The sequence below is a fragment of the Salvia hispanica genome, chromosome 5 (genome assembly GCF_023119035.1).
Source record: "Salvia hispanica cultivar TCC Black 2014 chromosome 5, UniMelb_Shisp_WGS_1.0, whole genome shotgun sequence".
Classification (NCBI taxonomy): domain Eukaryota; kingdom Viridiplantae; phylum Streptophyta; class Magnoliopsida; order Lamiales; family Lamiaceae; genus Salvia; species Salvia hispanica.
In genome coordinates this window covers 37,815,941-37,834,291 of record NC_062969.1, presented here as the reverse complement: position 1 = coordinate 37,834,291, position 18,351 = coordinate 37,815,941, and the positions used below count along the sequence as shown (strand labels likewise).

General features: G+C 35.2%; 1 protein-coding gene across 1 annotated transcript; it reads right to left on the bottom strand.

Moving 5' to 3' along the window:
• Positions 1 to 11,888: 11,888 nt before the first annotated feature.
• Positions 11,889 to 13,227, bottom strand: LOC125186825 (1-aminocyclopropane-1-carboxylate oxidase 3-like). Its single transcript, XM_048083281.1, has 3 exons — positions 13,057 to 13,227; positions 12,756 to 12,982; positions 11,889 to 12,669 (listed from the first exon to the last, which is right to left on the bottom strand). The coding sequence occupies exons 1-3, from the start codon at positions 13,159 to 13,161 to the stop codon at positions 12,063 to 12,065; spliced, it is 939 nt and encodes a 312-aa protein (XP_047939238.1). The 5' UTR covers positions 13,162 to 13,227; the 3' UTR covers positions 11,889 to 12,062.
• Between the last annotated feature and the right edge of the window lie 5,124 nt (positions 13,228 to 18,351).

Genomic DNA, 18,351 nt, shown 5'->3' with positions numbered 1-18,351 from the left:
GGTGACCGTGGAAGGTGACCACCTTCCCGGCACAAGGATACCTCTGTCATGATGGGCAGGGAAGGTGACCGTATGAGAACACCATCCCAGCGGCACAAGATGATCAGATATGGTAAAGTACAGGAAAATGGGCCCCAAATGTTAATATTTTAGTAAGCTCAGGTCTTTTAATAAAATCCCTGAGTGTTACTGTAGTAATGGCTTGACAATATTTTTTAAAAAAAATGTATATGTGTATTTTTTTTTCGGCAATATGTTCACTGAGTACCTTCGTACTCAGCCCTGCATATATTTCTAAATGTGCAGGTTGATCGTGGAAGGGTGGATCAAGTGCTGTGGAGGGCAGACTAGTAGCTATATAAGAATAAAACTCTCGGAGGTTCATGTCTCCACACATGAACCGCGTTCTTTTGTTTCCGCAATGCCGTTGATAAGGGCTCGCTTATTGTTAAATTTCTAAACTCTGATAAGTCGAACTTGTAAGAACAGTCTCTCGAGTCCCCTTGATCGAATATATTTTGTTATAAGTAATATCCTTTAATATTATAATCGTGTGTCTCCTTATGTCTCGACTTGAATCTCCCCTAATTTCTATCCCCGCTTCTTATAATCCCTCCTTAGTCGCGATAAACCGAGTTATGCTATCCTTAGCTAACTGCGGTCGTGACAGAGTGGTATCAGAGCCTTCTTCCATGCTCTGAACCCGAGAGTCTTTTCAATAATCTCTAGTCTAGCATTGTTCCGCTAGACCTTTCGTCTAACAAGAGAGAGACTCCCAGCACCCACCCCAACACGCTCAACCAGGCAAAGGTAAGTTATTTATACCACAGCAAACGGATCGAGTCCTTTCGCAACCGTTATATGTAAAGACGAGATGGGCCGATTCATATTATAAGTTATGTGTTTAGACATTTATACTCTATGTGCGAACGAAAAATTTTGTTATATATTTATTGAATGGAAACGGACCAACTCGCACAACTATATTTCTAAATGTGCAGGTTGATCGTGGAAGGGTGGATCAAGTGCTGTGGAGGGCAGACTAGTAGCTATATAAGAATAAAACTCTCGGAGGTTCATGTCTCCACACATGAACCGCGTTCTTTTGTTTCCGCTGTGCCGTTGATAAGGGCTCGCTTATTGTTAAATTTCTAAACTCTGATAAGTCGAACTTGTAAGAACAGTCTCTCGAGTCCCCTTGATCGAATATATTTTGTTATAAGTAATATCCTTTAATATTATAATCGTGTGTCTCCTTATGTCTCGACTTGAATCTCCCCTAATTTCTATCCCCGCTTCTTATAATCCCTCCTTAGTCGCGATAAACCGAGTTATGCTATCCTTAGCTAACTGCGGTCGTGACAGTTGTTGCTTCCATTGCCAAAAGGACGGCCTCTCTTTGCTGCGGATGGAGCGAAGCTGCCCGCAGCTTGGAAATGAGATTTTAATCACTTGGTGTCATTGTTGGATATAAAATATATGAACTCTTTTGTAGGAACCGATTAGAAGGAAAAAATCGAGAAATGATAGGTCTTCACATGCATACATTACAACATCCCAATAGATCCTTGGTCCAAACGACATAATACTTATTTTGATAAAGATAGGCAAAGATGATGTGGTGAATGAAGTTAAGAACAGTGCTTTAGGGCACCTCTTGGAAATTAAGAAAGAAAGGAAGACTAATATGACCTTACACTATCTACTTGTACTACAGATTCAGGCGAATGCAATCCCACTGAATGAACTTTGGTTTCTGGTAGGTGGACGGTTTATCAAGTTTTCTGCCAAGAAGTTCGCCCTCATCACAGGGCTCTGGTTTGGCAAATCCAATTTCCAATACCACGACAAAAAATATAAAAAGCCTCATTCTAGAAGTCTGTTCTACACCCATTTCAATCGTAAGAACGTAAACAAGTTACGATTGACAATGCTATGTGCCGACTTCTCTGCCAAGAATTTGGATTGCATGGAGAGCTACATAAAAGCTGCATTGTTGATTATCTGCTACTTGACCGTCTTGTGCAGAGACAACTGCTCAATCGATTCTTGGGCATGGCATCTAGTCGAAGACTACGAGCGATGGAATGCCTATCCTTGGGGGCAAACTCAATGCTGGTGTTATCGTCTTACGTTGAATATGCTGGACCGACATTAAATGTGGATAAATATCATTGCAATGGTCTGATCTGGGTCATACAGCTGTAGTCTTATGAGACCATTGCACAACTAGGACAACAATGTGTGGAGCACATATCTAAAGAGGCCATGCCTAGATGTTTGAAGTAGATGTCCTTAAATTGCAGGAACGAATTTGATAACTTCAACGAAAATCTAGACGTAAGTTTACTTTAATTATTAATTGTTAATTCAGTTGAATGAAGAATGTTACAATATATTTTATTTTGCAGTTGATTGTATATACCTCCTAGGAACCTACTTCTAAGGAGTTAGATACAACATATATGAAGACTCTGGAGAATGGGCAATTGTTCGACATGGTGTATCATCTTCTCCGAAAGCCGGTAAACTAGGAATTAGAGATTGTACATAAAATCCCAGAGGTGAGGCTGGAAACGGAGAAGTTACCAGACAAAATTGAACGACGTAGCAGGAGAAATGGTCTAACATTGAGTCCTTGAAAACTTCCATTTTGTCAGATGTCGTCTTCATCATGAGACTGTCTTAGTTTCTTAGGGATATTGAATAGGAGCAACCGCAAGAAAGTAGCACGAGCTTCGATTCTTATGCACCCGAAAAGAAGGAAATTTTGAACGATGCCAATTTCATTGCCCAATTAAAGCTCAAGCTGATGAAGGCTAATGCAGAAGGTTTAGGAGATAAGGGAGGTGAAGCTGAAAATGAAGTCGAGAAACAGAATGCAACATTAGATGTCAAGAAGCTGAATACAGAAGATCAAGGAGATGAAGCTGAAGATGAAGTGGATAAAGAAGGTGTCAAGACTTCCAAGGAAGAAAAAAGGATCCCCAAGTGAAGGAAAATAGTAAACAACAATGAGGAACAGTATGTGGCATCACATGAAAGTATAAATGCTGATAAATCTTTAGCTGGACACATGAGAAAAAAGCTTCTCTTTTTTATTTGAATTGGTTGCTTTTTTATGTACTCCCATATGCGCCTACGGGTTATTGTCCGAACACTAAGATAATGCGAAAAGCAGATACATGAATCGGTTGTAATATGTCGCCTCTAATGCTGCTCGACAATTGACTGATATTCGTTTAACTTTCTAGCAGTTTTTAAGAGGTCGTACTCTGATGATTTTCTGAGCTTCTGCTTTCAAAAGTTCAATGTGGGTTGTTGGACTTCAAGAAATAAGTACTTATCGACCTTTGTCTTTTCATGAATTTCCCATGAGTTTTTTGCAATATATATCACCTATTCTAACATGCCATGTGAACTGATGGAACCTTTGCAGAAATAATATAGAACCACTTCTTCAATATTTTATGAGGTATGACAAGAGAAGCCAACTTGCCTACCAAATAGTTATTTATATTGCCTTGATATTCATTGTACTAGGCCTTTATAAGAAAAAAATTGGAAGACATTGAAAATTATATACAATCCATGTCAACTACATATAGAATAAATGTTAATTACTTATATAATACATGTTAAACATAGAATATGTCAATCCTATGTTAACAAAAAACATAACCAATGTTACTAACATGCACACACATGTAAAAAACAAGCATAATCCATGGTAAATGCATACACAAATCTATCCTCTCACCGGCAATGGAAAACGAAATGCCATCAGCCGAGCAAACGAGAAGACAAGATGTTTTTCTCCTGCATTGAAGATGCTGAAATAATTAATGCACCACCTACCAAATGAGCTCATCAGCCGAAGCGTCATCATGAAATCTCCTACACTTGGCGACTAAGTGCAATCAATATTTGGTGGTTAACCGCCAATCATCCTACTTGACACTATAATCAAGTTGAAGGGAGAGACGGGATGGACAGAATCTCACTCCAACGCCACTACCTCTACAACGGAAAATGGACAGCTAAAACCAACACCATCCTACTTGACACTATAATCAAGTTGAAGGGAGAGAAGGGATAGGCGAGCGAGAAGTTACCTCAGTACTTCTTGATGACAGCGACTTCCGAAATTGGCGCTCAAGTAGGTCAAGTAGGTATGCAGTTCAATGAAGCCGAGCTCGCCATCCATGTCAAAATCCTGTCCCTACGCTATTGAAACTTTAAAGAGGTCGTGAACCATCCGGGGACGTACTGGGATAAGAGTGAGATGTGCATCTTCTTTGATGATTGCGTCTAGACGAAGATCCTGCAGGTGATCTTTCTATTGTTTCAATTATGGCTCATATCATGTTACAATAGATGGCATTTTCCTCTAACAACAATAACTTCCTCTGTGCAGAAGCACCCCTTCGCTGGAGGATTCACATACTGATCTCATTAGCATCCCATCCTCAAGTGATGTTGATTCATCTGACGACTCTGGTTGTTACGAGGTTGCATCGGACAACAAAGAAGTGAACTCACCCACTGTCTTCCCCAAACCCACAGTCCGCCGCAAATTGTTCGACGATGACGTCGAGGCCACTGACAGGGAATCCATGATTGCTAAAGGGATATATTGGATTGATGTCGGACCACATGGGAACCTGCGCACAAGGTTGAAGAAAAACCAGACTCTGCCCAAAGATCCCATTTATCAAGAATGACGGGGATGACACTTCACAGATAAGCTCGCACGCAAGTTCGTTTGCTTCTAACTCACCTATAGGGTGGCGGGTTCATCTTCATAACTGAAAGAGCTAAATCGAGCGTTGGAGACAATAATATGTTAGGTCACTCATATATTCAAGTGGACTATGCTTTTGGGTTTTGAATATTCTCTATCATCCTTGGTAATTTGTCATTAGTATATACATATATATGTTCCCTACACTACTGAACCAACTAATTTTGTTACGGTTGCAAAATATTTGGTGGTAGTCCTTGACTCGTTGATGCTGATATGATGTGTAAAATAGGGTGTGGTTGTGTGTACATATTGCTCCCCAATCGTACGTAATGGATGTTTGGTTTGTGTTCGATTAATAACCTGGCTCGTCTGGTGTGAACCTTTGAGTATTGTAATAAGTTTCATTGTGGGTACTCTATGGATGCAGGGAGTAAGAATATTTGAAACCAAAAACTCGCTACGTTCTGCTCAATGAGCCTGAGCACGTAAACAAGATACGCATTGGATGGCATCCCCATGAACACGTTATATTAATGTACGATTGAAACCACAATTCTAATAATGTTAACAGAAAACATTTACATGGTAAACGAATACATAAACTATGTTAGTCACACGAGTAAGCATAAGCTATGTGAATATAGTGCCTCACCATGTTAATAGCAAGCATAATCCAAGATATGCATACACACCCTGTTAACAATAAGCATGATCCTTGTTCATCCATGTCCACAACATGCAATATAACTACATATATAATAAAACAACTACGAATCCATGTCCGCAACACTTAACTACGAATACATGTCATATTGAAACATATACAATCCATATCAATTACATATATAATACAAACAATGCAAATACATTTACAATTCATACCAAGTCATGTTAGCTACATATAAAATCCATGTTAAAGACATATACAGGTCACGGTACATACGAATACAAGTCATATTAACTTCATATAAAATCCTTGTCAATTACATATATAATACAACAATGTAACTACTTATAAAATCCATACCAACTACGAATACACGTCATGTTTACTACATATATAATACACGTTGATACATAAATCTGTCATGCTATCTACATATATCATTTTCATATATAATACAACAATGTTAAATACATATACAGTCCATATTAGCTATGAATACAAGTTATGTTAACTACATATAAAATACTTGTTAATTACATATGCAACTCATTTAATCTACATATACAATCCATGTTAACTAATAACAATGTTCACAATCCACATGGCTTGTATGTACTAATTTATGATTTACACTTATGCGAACTACTTACTAAACTCTTTTTGGTTCTACTAAAAATTATAAAAAAAATAAATAAAAATGTACTCCATCTCCCTAGGTAATTATCACCGCTCTCTCCTCAGAAATTGTAATTAACCTCGGTAAACCTAATTAACGCAAAATTTGTGTGGAAACCAAATTTGTTTGGGGCATTTCAATTGACGAACCTGAGTTTCCTTTTCATCTTCCGATTCTCAGTTGGCGAAACCAAAATTCATCTCCTAGCAACTCAAATCTCTCGGCGCATATCCCTTAGTAATTATCACCGCCCTCTCCTCGGAAATTATAATTAACCTCGGTAACCTAATTGACACCAAAATCTGTGGAAACCAAATTTGTTTGGGGCATTTCAGTTGGCGAACCCAAGTTTCCTTTTCATCTTCCGATTCTCGGTTGGCGAAACCAAAATTCATCTCCCAGCAACTCAAATCTCTAGGCGCATTTCAGTTGGAGAACATAATGAGGTGTTCAGAAATTCAAATCCCAACTTATTCGGTATCCAACGAAGGGGAAGATAAAATACCCGTCCTTCTGGTAATTTCATTTATTTAAATTTGTTGACATCTAGTTAAATCTTCCATTATTAGAATAGTTTCATTCAAATACTGTTATGGGGTATAGAGTTATGTGAAATGATAATAACTACATTCCAGTTGAAACTTCTATAAGTATTGACATCTAGTTAATCTTTCATTGTAATTTCAGTGTGATTCCAGTGGAAACTTCTATAAGTGTTGACATCTAGTTAAAGAGGTATTGAATTCCGAGTAGATTATGGTGATTCCATTATTAGAATAGTTTCATTGAGATTCCAATTGAAACTTCTATAAATGTTGGCACCTAGTTTATCTTTCATTGGAATTTCATTAAGATTCCAGCTGAAACTTTTATAAGTGTTGACATCTAGTTAAAGAGGTATTGAATTTTGAGTAAAATTTGAGGAAGATCAAATATCTAACAACTATTACTTAATTTAGTAGATATAGAACATTGTCATTTGTTTCAAGACAATTGCAGTTTTGGAGAATCCGGAATATGCATATCAATATCTTGCCACTTAATAATGAACAACTCTATTCATGCACCATAGCTGCATAGAATTCAAACAATGTTAAATGCATATATAAACCATGTTAACTACTAATAGAAGTCGTTTTGAATATATACTATTCATGTTAATATATAGTATATAGTCCATGTTAAATACTAATTCAAGTCATGTTAACTACATATATACAATCCGTGTGAACTACATGTGCAATCTATGTTAAGTATATATTTAATCTTTGTGAGATACATGTGCAATTCATGTTACATACGCATACAAGTCATATTAACTAGTTTACATAGGTTATATTGGTAGTCGATTTATGTTAACAACATGCATAGAATATGTAACCCATGTAAAACCAATGTTACTAACAATGGCGGATCCAGAACATGAAATCCGTGGGGTCGAATAAAAGAAATAATAATAATAAATATAATACTATATAAATAATTATTTTAATTTATATATTACTCCCTCCGTCCAATAAAAATATGCACTATTTCCTTTTTAGTCTGTTTCACAAGAATATGCACTTTCTAATTATGGAAAGTATCTTCTCTCTAATTAGGTGAGACACATTCTCCACTAACAATACTTTACTTATTTTTTCTCTTGCACCATCCCCAAAATGCATATTTTTTAGGGACGGATGGAGTATTATATTTCTAGCACTAATTGAATATTTGTATATATAATAGCAATTTAAAATTCTTTAACACCAAATATTTAATACGTAATAGTTTTAAAATATGATTAAGTAAAAATGCTTGTAGTTTATGAAACGAAAAGTATAAAAATAATTAGGCTTAGTTAATTGATCAAATGAGCCAACCTATTTAATTAATTGCTACTAACATTTTAGGTGGCCCAACAAATAAGTAAAATAGGCCCAAAAAATTCAATTATTTTAACCTAACTAATATGTGAACCATAATCGTCTTTTTCAATTGCCGACTGCCAACATCAGATTCCCTTCTGCAACCCCTCCTCTATATCTCTCCTCTATGTTTATATAGTATTGTTCCTATGTACTCTTATTATTTGGAAAGTAGAAGACTTATGGAGTTGAAGCTGCCGTGGGGTCGGAGGCGGAGCTTTGCTGTGTCAAAGTTCGAAAATGATGTTTTCCGGCAGCACTCAGGTGGACCGCCGGTGGGGTCGGCCGACCCCGCGCGACCCCACCTGGATCCGCCACTGGTTACTAACATGCACATAACATGTGCAAAGAAAGCATAGTCCATGGTAAATGCATACACACACCATGTATATTAAATGAGCAAGCATAAGCCATGTAATCCATGAAAATCAATGTACGATGATTGAAACAACAATTCTAATAATGTTAACAGAAAACATAGGCTATGTGAATACACACACCGTTAGTAATAGTTTATGTTTAATGAATACACACACAATGTTAGTCACAAGAACAAGCATAAGCTATGTGAATAAGGTGTGCACATCATGTTAATAACAAGCATAATCCATGAAATGCATACACGGACCATGTTAAAAATAACTACATGTATAATCCATGTCCATCCATGTTCATAACTACATGTATAATACATCACGTAACTACGGATACAGGTCGGGCGCGATCGGGACCCAAGAAAAACGCCTGGGTCGGGCGTTTTCTCTCTCTTCGATTTTTCCGTCTAACCCCCTCCCCCTCCCCCCCTCCTCTCTCAAATTCCTCCCACAAACTTCACTTTAGCACACACACCACCCACGTTATCCTCCCAATTCAAGAGTTGAACCAAGCAATTGGTGGATTTGCTCAAGAACAAGGCATAACTTGGAAATTTCATTTTTCCCCCTTCTAAGCTAAAAAGGTACTATGATTTTTCCCACTCTCTTCTTGATTTCACTTGGTCTTATGATGGGTATTGATGATTTGTTGCTGAGATTAGCTTAATTTTCGAATTTGTGAAGGATTGAGTGATAAATTGCTAGTTCAAAGATGACTTGGCTTGAATGGTTGCTTTAAGCTTGTAATTGCTTGAATTTTTTGTGGTTTTGTGTCTTGGAATATGACATGCTTTGTTTTGTGATGAATTTTGGTGGTGAAGGCCATGACATATCTATTACTATATTTGACTAACTTACGAGGCTTTTTTTTTTTTTATCATACTTGACACAATTAAGTTAACGTGGTTTTCAACATGACTTTTTATCCTAAATGTTATGAACTTAAAAGTGGTTTAAAATATCATAAAAGTATCACGGTTGCTTATGTAAAATAAGATTTTGATGAAAATATTTTATTCGAGTGAGTTTGGGAAATATTAAACAAAATGTAAAGTTTGTGATATTATATATCAATTTTAAAGTTCGTAGTAAATACCAAATTTTAGGCAAAGTTCATGATTTTAAAGAAATATATCCCTTATATGTTTAATAATCTTTGAGACTATGAATTGTGCCATGTTTTCGAAAAATATTGTTTTATAAAAAATTATAACTAGTTTAAGAGCAATTATATTAAAAGATCTCTCACACATATGCTATACTTGACTTATTATTTAATTAAATGACATCATTTAGATTAAATCAATCACAAATTCATTGTTTTGATTTTGTTCGCCAAACATATTAGGACATTTTTCTATAAAATTTTGGAAGATAGACTTTTGAGTCGTTTACTTTTTATAATTTTTCCTATAAATAAACAAGTGGCGAAAATTGAAAAAACGACCTGCAGTAGATTTAATTTTAGATAACTTTGCTACTTGAGCTCATTGCATTTTTTGCAGCCCATGTCTGTTGGTAATAAGACAGAGTAAAAGCCCAAAATAGATTGATAATTCTTACTGCTCATACTGATATAATATATCGTCTGTTTATTTTCTCAAATTGCTCTAGGGCCCAATTATAGCTCTCTTTTAAAACATACTATAACTCAATTTGCCTTATTAAAAATAATCACTTTCCTAAATGGCACATGTAGGACGTCAAATTGGGCACCTGATACCCAACCCAAAAAATGTGTTCTCAATCCCGAAATGACCAAAACATGCTTCGTGATATCAGACCTGAAATAAGTTTCCAGTACCTAATTATTCAATTCGGGTATCCGATCCGGATCAAACCGGGTATCAAAAATCCCAAAATTTCAAACTCTGTGATCCTTCTTACTCCCTCCGTTCCATAGTAATGGAGACGTTTCTTTTCGGCACGGAGATTAAGAAAAATTGTGTTAGGTGAGTTAATTGAAGGAAGAATAAAGTGGAAAATGAAAAAAGTAGAGAGATGAAAAGTAGGTATGGAAAAATATGTTGACTTTTACTAAAAAGGAAAATGACTCTATTATTATGGAACGTACTAAAATGGAAAAATGACTCTATTACTATGGAACGCAGTGAGTATTTAGTAGGAGGTTGATTAAGTTATTGCCTTCTAATTTTTAATGAAACATGTAGAATACGACAAATAAAGTGATTATTTTGAATGCATAAGGTCAAAAGTCTCGTGTTCAAATCCATCATAAAACGATCTTTAAATTTCTCTTTATTTGCCAATCAAGAAAAGAAAGAGTAAAAGGAAGTTCCCCAACTCGGCCAAGGTTAAAAAGGCACTTCCAAGCAAGATTATGTCCTTTTCAGGTGCATCGAGTCTAGATTCTTCAATGTTGTCTTTTGTTTTTTACACTATTTTTCTTTAGTTATGAACATGTTGGACTAGGTTATTTGTGGAATTTTTGGTGAATATGCAATGTTTCTTGTGTAAAATTGTTGTATTTAAGTTATATGTTACGATCTTGTAGCTATTTTGGTTGTCCTTGTGTTTATGCTCTCTTTTGATTGACAATCTTATGAATTGATGTTTTATGTTGCTTGCAATAATTGAGATGATAATGACACATGAATTGGGGATGACTAACACTTTATCTTCATTGTTTAGAAACTTGAGACTATTTGTGAAGGCTTGAATCATATGTGCTATTTGGAGTTGCTTGACAATTACTTTGAAGAAGACTTTGATATTAATAAGTACTTCCTCCATCCCAGATAATTCGTCCCAATATTCCATTTCGGTCCAATATAATTTTTCTCATTTCACTTTTACCATTTTTGGTAGCGGACCTCATATTCTACTAACTTATTCCTACTCACATTTTATTATAAAACTAATACTTTAAAAGTATGACTCATATTCCACCAATTTTTTCAACTCACTTTCCATTACATTTCTTAAAACCTGTGCCGGATCAAAGTGTCCAAAATTATGTGGGACGGAGGGAGTAATGTATATTCGGGTTGGATAATTCGAGATGAGACTTAACTTTACCTCCTTGTTATTGATTTCACCCGCCTTGTACTAAAACAGGTGAAATCCTCATCCAAGGCCCCACACCCATTCCGACAGAGTACTGATGACGATCATAATCTATATTCTCATCTTATTTAGATTTACCAATGAAGTGATTATTGTGGGATTAAATTACCCCTAGAATCTGCCTTTTACATTCTCACGGACATCAAATATATTTATATCCAATTTGCCTCATTGTTCCCGAGGCAAATTGGATACAAACTCCCCCTTTAAATGCAGCATGATTCTGCCTTATTACACTTGATGCATATTCTATTCAATATTCACCTTTTACTTAATGTTGCGGCGATATCTACTTTAACGACACTGTTGATTTTCAAAAGTAAGCCTTTTTAGCAGCTGCCCCTGATCTTCAATTACTATGTGTCTGATTTATAAAATTCAAACAGAGTAGTACAGTATCATGCACCACTAAAAAATCAATCACCACTTAACACAAGAATTCATTTCATAGAAACAATAATTAATTATTTGAGAGACTTCTTCAAAGCTGAATCATCCCATCCCACACACTAATCTAGCAAGCACACACACAGATACCATATGATCTAAACACAGCCGTAGTAATAACATAATAATAACACAATAAAAAATGGAGCAATGATCAAGCAGAGGCGACAGTGGAAGCATCTTCGAGATTCTTAAACGCCTCGAATCGGGGCTCCTTCGCCTGGAACTTGAGGCCGGCATAGAGCTTCATGTAGTCCTCGAACACGAATTTGGGGTAGAGCTTCTCCTCGTTTTCAACAAGCGCCGGGGCAGGATAGATGACCGCGTCGTTCCCGGGGTTGTAGAAGGATGCGAGCGACATCCGCGTTCCGTCCGTCTGCGCTATGACCCTGTGCAAGACGCTCTTGTACTTGCCGTTGGTGATGACCTCGAGCTGGTCCCCGAGGTTGATGACGATGGAGTGGCGCATTGGCGGCACGTCCACCCACTCGCCGTCCTTGAGGAGCTGGAGGCCGCTCACCTTGTCGTCCTGGAAGAGGAGGATGATGCCGCCGGCGTCCGTGTGGGCCCGGAGGCCCTTGATCAGGTCCGGCTTCGGGCAGGGCGGGTAGTTGCTGACCTTGGTGCCGAAGTTGGGCCCATTCGAGCCGTGGAAGGCCTGCTTCAGGTAGCCCTTTTCCAGGCCCAGATTCTCGCACAGCAAATCCAGAAGTTTCTCCGCTAGCTTCTCCAGCTTCGCGGCGAACTCTCTCATCACGTCCCTGTTGTTGTTGGTAATTTGATCTAATTTAATTGCGATTTCGATGATTTATGAAATTAGTGATAATTATGTTATAGTATGACTGACTTGTACTCCTGATCGAGGTCGGGGATGTCGGAGATGTTGGAGACGGGGAGATGGCGGAGGAAGAAGGTGCTCTCCCAGTCGAGATCGTCGATCTCGGACTGGACAGTCTCGAGGCCTTTGCTGGCGACCATTTCATTGAAACGTTGCTCCATACATTTGCGGTAGTGCTCCTTCGTCAGCCTCTCCACTTTGTCCATGAACTCCGGCTCGATTCCGTGCTCCACCACCTGCAAATTTCAATCAATAAATTACTAATATAAATACATTCTCGCAGATTCTGAAGGAGAAGGGAGAAATCTACCTCAAAGAAGCCCCAGTTTTCGCATGCGTCTTTGATTTGCTCCATCATTGCGCCTCTTTCATCTCCATTCATCTTCTCCAAGCTGATCACTGGAAAATTTGCCATTTCTTTTCTCTCTCTTGTTGTGTATGAGTATACTACAAAGTAGGCTTGTTTGGCGATGAGTTGATTTGGGTATATGTTGAGAGGTTGGATTTGATATTTATAGGCGTGGAAGGGGATGAGATTGACGTCTCTTGCTTGTTTGTTAGTCCCATCTAAAATATTAACTTCATCCTAATCTAAAAGTTACTATTGCTAAGCTCAACTACAACCGTTCATTCCTTAATCCCACATAAAAATTTACTAGGAGTATGTTGTTATGGTAATTCATATATCGGGAGTATATACGTAGTGTGTTTGGATTCATATAATTGAATCTCACAACTCAATACTAGATGGATAATTAAACTCCCCCCCTCCCCAAATAAAATAATCCCTACAACTTAATCCTAGATGGATAGTCTCATGATAATTAATCATAGTTTCTCCCCTCCTACTAAAATAATCCCACAACTTAATCCTAGATGGATAATCTCATGATTATTAGTCATGACAACTGAACGCCACCTTAAATTATACTCCATCTTGGTATTATTTTATCTAGAAAATGCCTAGTTGTTAAATTCATCCACAATTTGCGTCCTGTTAACCTTGTATTCCGCTAATCTCATCTAAAAAATTAATACTACCTTGTTAACCCCTCTACTTATCATAAGGAATTTTCCATCCACGGCCTTCCTAGAACTTGCGATGAGTCAATATGGTCTATGCTCAATTCTCTTTTTCCATGTCGTGTTTGAATTCTATTTTTACTTTGATAATTCGGTTTGAGAAAATGAAAAATTATTAGGCATCATTTAATAGAATATAAATATAGCGTGGAACAAATATCCGAGATGGGCCAATTATTTGATGGTGTTATTGTAAAAAAATGCAATCTGAAATCGTCACTTACTCACTTTCGACTACCTTACTATTATAGAACAAAGTGATCATCTAGTTATATGTAAACAAGAAAGTGGAGTGTTTTCCTATTCTAGTCGGAAATCAAGTTACATCTTTTTATTTACTTAAAGAAATGTTAGAGTTGTTTTATAAGTAATAAATAATGAAACTTGTATATGGCTCGTTTTATGTATATTTTTAGCAACACTAAGTTCATTATTCATGCACGTGACGCAACAAATTATAGCGATATAATTTCCACTTTATTGTAAGTCCTTACCGATTCCAAACATACCTTAGGAAATAGTAGTACTATTAATTAATTGTTACTCCTACTATTATTGAGGGATGAGACAATGATATGGGTAAATTTTAAAAAAAGAATATATGTGGAGAAATGAGTGAGTGGGAGTGGGAACAGGGGTCGTGGAGCATGTATGTGGATCACATCTAATGGACCCCTACCACCTTGGATCGACTCTGTTTTAAGTGGGCCCTTTTACTTTTATTTGCCTAATTCTTTTTTATTCAATTTGCATGAACAACAACTTTTACTTCATTTTTCCTTGTTTTAATATTCAAATTGAATCCAAGAATTTTAGACTTAGCCATCACGCCTAATATTCTCATGTTTTGACTATTTTATATGGAAACTTGACTGAAACCTTTCAAAGTGAGAATACATTCACAAAAGTATCTAAATAGTAATAAATTATTTATCTTACAATGCTCCAAGGCAATTGATGTCTTCAACAATACTAGTGAGATTATACATTTCTATTTCCCCACATGTATGTATTTTCAAGGAATGGAAAGAATTTGATCATTGGCCAACCACGCATAGAAAGGATAGAAAGAATTTGATCATTGGCCAACTTTGCAAACCTCTAATTCCTCTCTTTGAAATAAAATTCTTTACTTGTACTCTCTTCTGTTCTATGTTGATAAGTTTCTTTCAAACATATAGTACTAGTAAAATGTAAGAAAGTTGTCTTTAATGGATTAAATAAAAAAATAAAATAAAATAGGAGAACCAATAAAGTAATGCTAGTACATGATAGAAAAGAGAGTAATATAAAAAAGAACAAAATAAAAATGATTGAATGCTTTGTTTTTTCAATAAATAAAATAACTCAAATATATTTAGGAAAGCCAAAAATAAATATGAATCAACTAATTTTTTTATTGAGGAAGTAATTTTTATATTTTACATGGTTTAATGAACTTAAGTTATTTTACCTCTCATCAATCGTTCTGCCAATGAACCTAATCAATTATAAGGTGATCGCTTTCATATAGTGATTACAGGTTTAATTATACTTGTAGGATTGAAAATGATACTACAAGAAATAATTTCCAATTATGGACGACATTGACATTATGAAGGAAATACTGATTCCACAAAATTATTATTATTATTATTATTATTATTATTATTATTATTATTATTATTATTATTATTATTATTATTATTATTATTATTATTATCTAAATCTAGTCGTTTTGTTCCGTCAGGAGAAAAAAAAAAGTCCATCTGAAAAAGGCTAGGTTTTCAATGGCATCCATAGGACAGAATATACTGCATTATTCATAGAAATTACTGTACTTATTAACTTTTTTTATTATTAATGTAATTAATTTATTAATGAGATTCTATTCTGTTAGTTTTCATCAACTTGTTTTATGGCTTAATAATAGCAAGGCTAAACGTGCAGGCAGCGATAACCTGGCATACGTCATTATGATTAATAATAGTAATAGTCAATTAAGACCTTCAACATTATTAGCTAATTACGCGATTTGCTTTCAAAAAGGGTAAATGTCGGTGGAGCACCATTGAAATATTAATGTAATGTAAGTTTGACACCCATTCAGAGTGTTTAGTTAAATGTCAAATTCAAAGTTTGAACACTCGCCATTATCTTTTATTCTATATATATGTAGTATTTAGTTTAATTTTTATTTTGTTTACATCTCTAATTGTGTAAGTTTGTAGGACAATGCGTGTGTGGAATGGATTTATGGTAGTTTGAGAATAATTAGATACTAAACCATCTTTACCTAAGATGCATGGCCCCAACATAGATAAAAAGAAAATGTCGTTACTCATCAGATTTTAGTATTTATTGTAATTTGTTTATTTGGTTTGTAATTATTTAAACATGTGAAAATGTAATTATTCTTTAAAATTGTTACAATAATACATTCATAATTATTTGACGACAATTAAGTTAGGCAAAACACATCTAGAAGCTCTTATACTTAAATAATTTATCTCATTTGGTCTTTGTACTATATATTTTGTTTCATTAGATCTTTTTACATTTTAATTATTTATTTAGATCCTTATACTAATGCATTTTCATTTAAGATGTTTTTATACTTATAATTTTAATTTGGTTGGATCTTTATTTGACAGAGTTCATAATTTAATTAAATTTTTCTTGTGTAATTACATTTATTTATTTCTCTTTTTTCACTTATTTATTTTGAAATTAATCCTGTTGTAATATTAACTCAATAATAATTTTAAAATGATAAATTTATTAAAAAATTATTTTTATCCCAATAGTTCTTGAGGTAATATTGTAGCTGAATTATTTCCAAAATAAAAAATAGAAAAAATGAAAACTAAATAAATGTAATTAACACAATAAAAGTTAACTAAAATTTGAAGACCGTTAAAATTCAATGCATGGGCGAGGAGAAGAGAAGACTCTGGAAAGATGATTAAGAAATTTCAATTGCGAGATAAGATGAACAATCCTTCTTAAATTAGGTTGATTTTGTATTTAAATAGGCGACTCCATTCCCATAATGAAGCCTATATATTTTGTTCTTAACAAAGCTGCGAACTAATTAATATAGGTATGTGTTCTGACTTTCAGAAAATTTTATCATGATCCATCTACAATATGTATCAGATATAGATTGTTAAATTCTTCAAATCTTTGTCCCACATCGGCTTGGTGATGATCCTAGCTTCTCTATATAAGTGTGGATAACCCTCCCCCTTATGAGGCCTTTTAACGGGTGAGTGACCCATTTCTAATATGGTATCAGAGTAGGGTCCAAGTCGATGATGGTTTATCTCTTTATCTCTTCTCTTGCCTACCCACGTGATGGAAGTCCGATGTGTCATTCCGGCCCACACGTGAGGGGGCGTGTTAAATTCTTCAAATCATTGTCCCACATCGGCTTGGTGATGATCCTAACTTCTCTATATAAGTGTGGGTGAGTGGCCCATTTCTAATATAGATATAATTTTATGACAAAACACATCTACACAAAATAATTATACAAGGACTTAATAAAACAAAATGTATTAGTACAAGAACCTAATAAATTTTTAGAAGGAGAGAATTTGTGATAATTGCGTAATTGATTTCTTAGATAGGCTAGGATTGGAAGGTAGCCTGCACGTCGGCCGTTTTCCTTCATAATCTTGACCGTGATTCACAAATCATCGTGCATTGGTTGCGAACGCACCTTGACAAAATATCTTGTGAGCATCTTCATGTTTGGCTGCAAAGGTGAGGCTTCAATAGGAGAGGCAGGGAGAATTTTTTTTATTGTTGGTACCTTTAGAGATTTCCTTAATGTCTCTACATTGCAATTGATTTTTCTTATTTGTGTGTAAATTCTTAAAAGTCTCTTTGACACTATTGATTCTTATTATTCCTCAATTTATCAGCATTAATTGTACAATGAAATTGAAGATTAATCGAAAATATTTATTCTATTGTTAATTCATTTTTATTTTATTTTTTTATTGCATCATGATATTCATAATACGTATCATATATGTTATTTTTCACAAAACTTCCACATATGTACATATAGTAGATGTCACGTTTTCATCTCATCGACCAATATATACCATGCGTGTGAGAGATACATAGGTGTAACAAAAATATCTTGTGATAATTTAAGGTGTATCAAAATTTAGTTACACGTATAGTCGTATAGATGTCAAATTTGCTAAATGTAACAAGTTTACTTGCATTTATACGTGTGACAGAGTTCCAAATGGATGTGTGGATCTAGAAATTTTGCAACACTTCTTAATTAGTAGTGTCATTAAAATAATGGAGTATGAGTATCACTGCTAGAGTTTGTTGCGGTGCGTGTATGGTGCGAGATTTACGGTAGTTTGAGATTAACTAGATATTAAAGCCAAAAATTTCTAAGTGGGACCTACATATAAAAAGAAAATATCGTTTCTCATCGTTATAAAATATTAAAAATAAAATAAAATAATATAACATCAAATAACCAACAAATTAAGTTTATCTATCAATCATCCAA